This window comes from Limulus polyphemus, unplaced genomic scaffold, assembly GCF_000517525.1.
Source record: "Limulus polyphemus unplaced genomic scaffold, Limulus_polyphemus-2.1.2 Scaffold1040, whole genome shotgun sequence".
Taxonomy (NCBI): domain Eukaryota; kingdom Metazoa; phylum Arthropoda; class Merostomata; order Xiphosura; family Limulidae; genus Limulus; species Limulus polyphemus.
In genome coordinates, this window is record NW_013666650.1 from 347705 (window position 1) to 350745 (window position 3041).

The 3041-nt window shown below is 36.2% G+C and overlaps 1 protein-coding gene across 2 annotated transcripts in view; it reads right to left on the reverse strand.

Moving 5' to 3' along the window:
- Positions 1–3041, reverse strand: part of LOC106461831 (sodium/potassium/calcium exchanger 3-like) — a 38185-nt gene that overhangs the window by 23380 nt on the left and 11764 nt on the right. For both annotated transcript variants that reach the window (XM_022388911.1, XM_013921688.2), the window contains exon 5: positions 2499–2578. In XM_022388911.1, the coding sequence (XP_022244619.1) occupies positions 2499–2578 (80 nt within the window). The remainder of the gene's footprint in view (positions 1–2498; positions 2579–3041) is intronic.

The window sequence follows — 3041 nt, forward strand, 5'->3', positions numbered from 1 at the left end:
GTAACTATTTTAACGCAATGGTCAAATATTAAATATGTTTCAGCAAGGTATTGTACATTACATTGAAGTTAGTCCAACCAATGAAAATTCCTTATTTTATCTGTATAAATAAACGTAAATATGTGTGTGTGTATCTGCTCCTTATACGTCTCCACATTTCTTGATCAATCAGCATCAATGATATAGGATGACATGAGGAAGGTCATGGGGGGTTGGACCCCCCCCATTTAATTTCATATCAATTTCGGAAAAACTACCAATTTTTGTATACCCCCCATCATTAGAATGAAATATATAACCACTATTGCTAAAATTCTTAAAAACAATATGTCTTTCTTTTCAGTATTGGTAACTTTACGTATTTTTAATGTTTATTACGTTAAGAAAAATAAATAGAAGCCCAATTTCCTATCTTTTGTTTCAAACGAGTTTTTATTTCACCAGTCCAACGGACGGATACTCTAGCTAGTATGAAATATTTTACATTGTTAATATCACACAATCATGTACATATATGAAATTTTATGCGCAATTTTTGATAAATATTTTCAAATCAAACTTCAAGCGAAAAGAAATGTATGTATTCTACAAGTAATTTTCAGCTAATGGCTGCATTTCACTTGAACATAATGTCCACTCTCCCAAAAATAGGGCATGTCACTGACGTATTAGCTTTTATCACCCCTAGGCCCATTAGGAAGTGTCGTTCTCGTCCTCCTTGGATTGTACATGGTCTCAACCAAGAGGTATAGAACTTTTTTTTTGTCCCGGCTAGTGAAAATGGTTTTCTCGGGGTACTTCTCCACCCCTCACATTTTCTCTATTGTTTATAACCACTGTTCTCGACTTAAACTAAATTAACTGGCAGGGGATGCTCGAAGATTGAGCAATCTTCCGTCACCTGGCATGAGGCTTATGATTAGAAATTAGCACGTGGTAAGGGCGATAAGGCTGTTACAAGCTAATTGAGCTTACTGTTACAGAGCTTTTGAAAAAAAAAATTGAAGCTGACAGGCACACGTGAAGGCAAAGGCGAAGTTAGGGCAAGTCGAGGTGCTGGAGAAGAGGGTAAGTCGACAACTGACAAAGTATTCCAACAAAAGGGCCTTGTTAGGGCCTGGCAGGGATCAGTAAGTTCAAGTGCCAAGGCTGGGATCTATAGATCCAACGCCCAAGGAAATTTGGTGGTGTGGGGAGGGGGGAACGGGTGGCATAAAGTGAAGGGTCGCGAATCTTATTATCAACAGCTACTTATTAGTGTTATATTCGCTAAATATTTTTATTCACTTCAAAGTTTTTTGTTTAGTTTTTTACACGGAAATATGTCGCAAGCTGATGGGTATCTCTATGGATCAGCCAATGTTCGAAGTATTTTTTTTTATCGGGTAACAAGTAATCATAATTTTATTAGATTAAATCAATTACAAAATTAAATTATATGGATTTATATGAACTTCCCATCAGACCAAGTTACCTACTTAGAGTAAGACTAAAAATCAACTTGGTAATGAATATAGTCAAACATATTTTTCTTACGTTCTTGTTTATAAAGATTATAATACAATGTTTACATCATTTGGGGACCCTCGCTGTTAGCAATATTTCAAAAATTTACAGAATAGTTTTTTCAGCATAAATTAAAAAACGTATAATCTACGTCTTTTTATTACAGACGAACAAAAGTAGACATGGAAGAAAGAAGACATCTTTCTCAGCATATTTTTAGTTATGTATTCAAGATAAACGCAAAAATGATACTTTGGACGGTAGAATTTCGGATTTCAGATCTGTTAAGCTAGATATGAATCTGTGCGATACCACAAAGTATTCCCTGCACTTTAAACTGTGAGTGCGTTGTAAGAGTGTGACAGTTTGTTTGTTTTGAATTTCGCGAAAAGCCACACGAGGGCTATCTGCGCTAGCCGTCCCTGATTTAGCAGTTTAAGACTAGAGAGAAGGCAGCTAGTCATCACCACCCACCGCCAATACTTGGGCTACTCTTTTACCAACGAATAGTGAGATTGATCGTCACATTATAACGCCCCCACGGCTGAAAGGGCGAGCATGTTTGGTGGGACGGGGATTCGAACCCGCAGATTGCCAGTCGAGCGCCTAACGCCCCCACGGCTGAAAGGGCGAGCATGTTTGGTGGGACAGGGATTCGAACCCGCAGATTGCCAGTCGAGCGCCCTAACCACCTGGATATGCCGGGCCCAAGAGTGCAACATTAAATTCCTTAGCATGTTAAGTTGCTGCCTTCCCTCTGGTCAGTAGTTCAAAGTTAGGGACAATGGCAAGTAACCTTAGTAGCTTTGCCATAAAAGCAATACCATACGATACATTGTACTACTAATTGCTACATTCTTCCGTGGCTAAAAGCTGAAAGATCACGTTCACAGTCATATCAAGATAAACTATCAGAATATGTGAACAATTTCACATATTATTTTCATGATTGATAATTCTGAGATTAAAAAAATGCTTTCAGTATTACTTACTTCATCAACAGGATGTAGAGAACGTATCCTATCAACATAATGAGCGATTCATACCACGTCACTGTCTTATCGTAGATAATCTGTTCGAAAAATAACATTATACATGAAAACAGGTTACTTTCTTGATCAAGGACGACATGCTCTTCGTCCACAAGGCAGAATACATGAAAACACAAGAGCTCTAGGTTTTAAAATCAATTTCAATCATATTAAATTAATGTTTAGTAAAAATCCGGTACTTTTCCGTTATACCCCCCGCAAATTTCAATAACTTTTCCGTTATACACCCGCAATTTTAATAACTTGAAAAATATATAAATATACATATATATATTTATCTATATATACATATTCAAATATATAACTTTGAACTTTATTCTTATAATACATATCCGTAATAAATTTCTAAAAATATATTAATAAGCATTGTATTCATATGGTAAATAAACCCATCTGCAGGGGGTATAACGAAAATATACCGAAAAACCTACTGAACAGTATTGGCTAAGTATTCATTACTGTTTCATCTCTTATAACTAATTA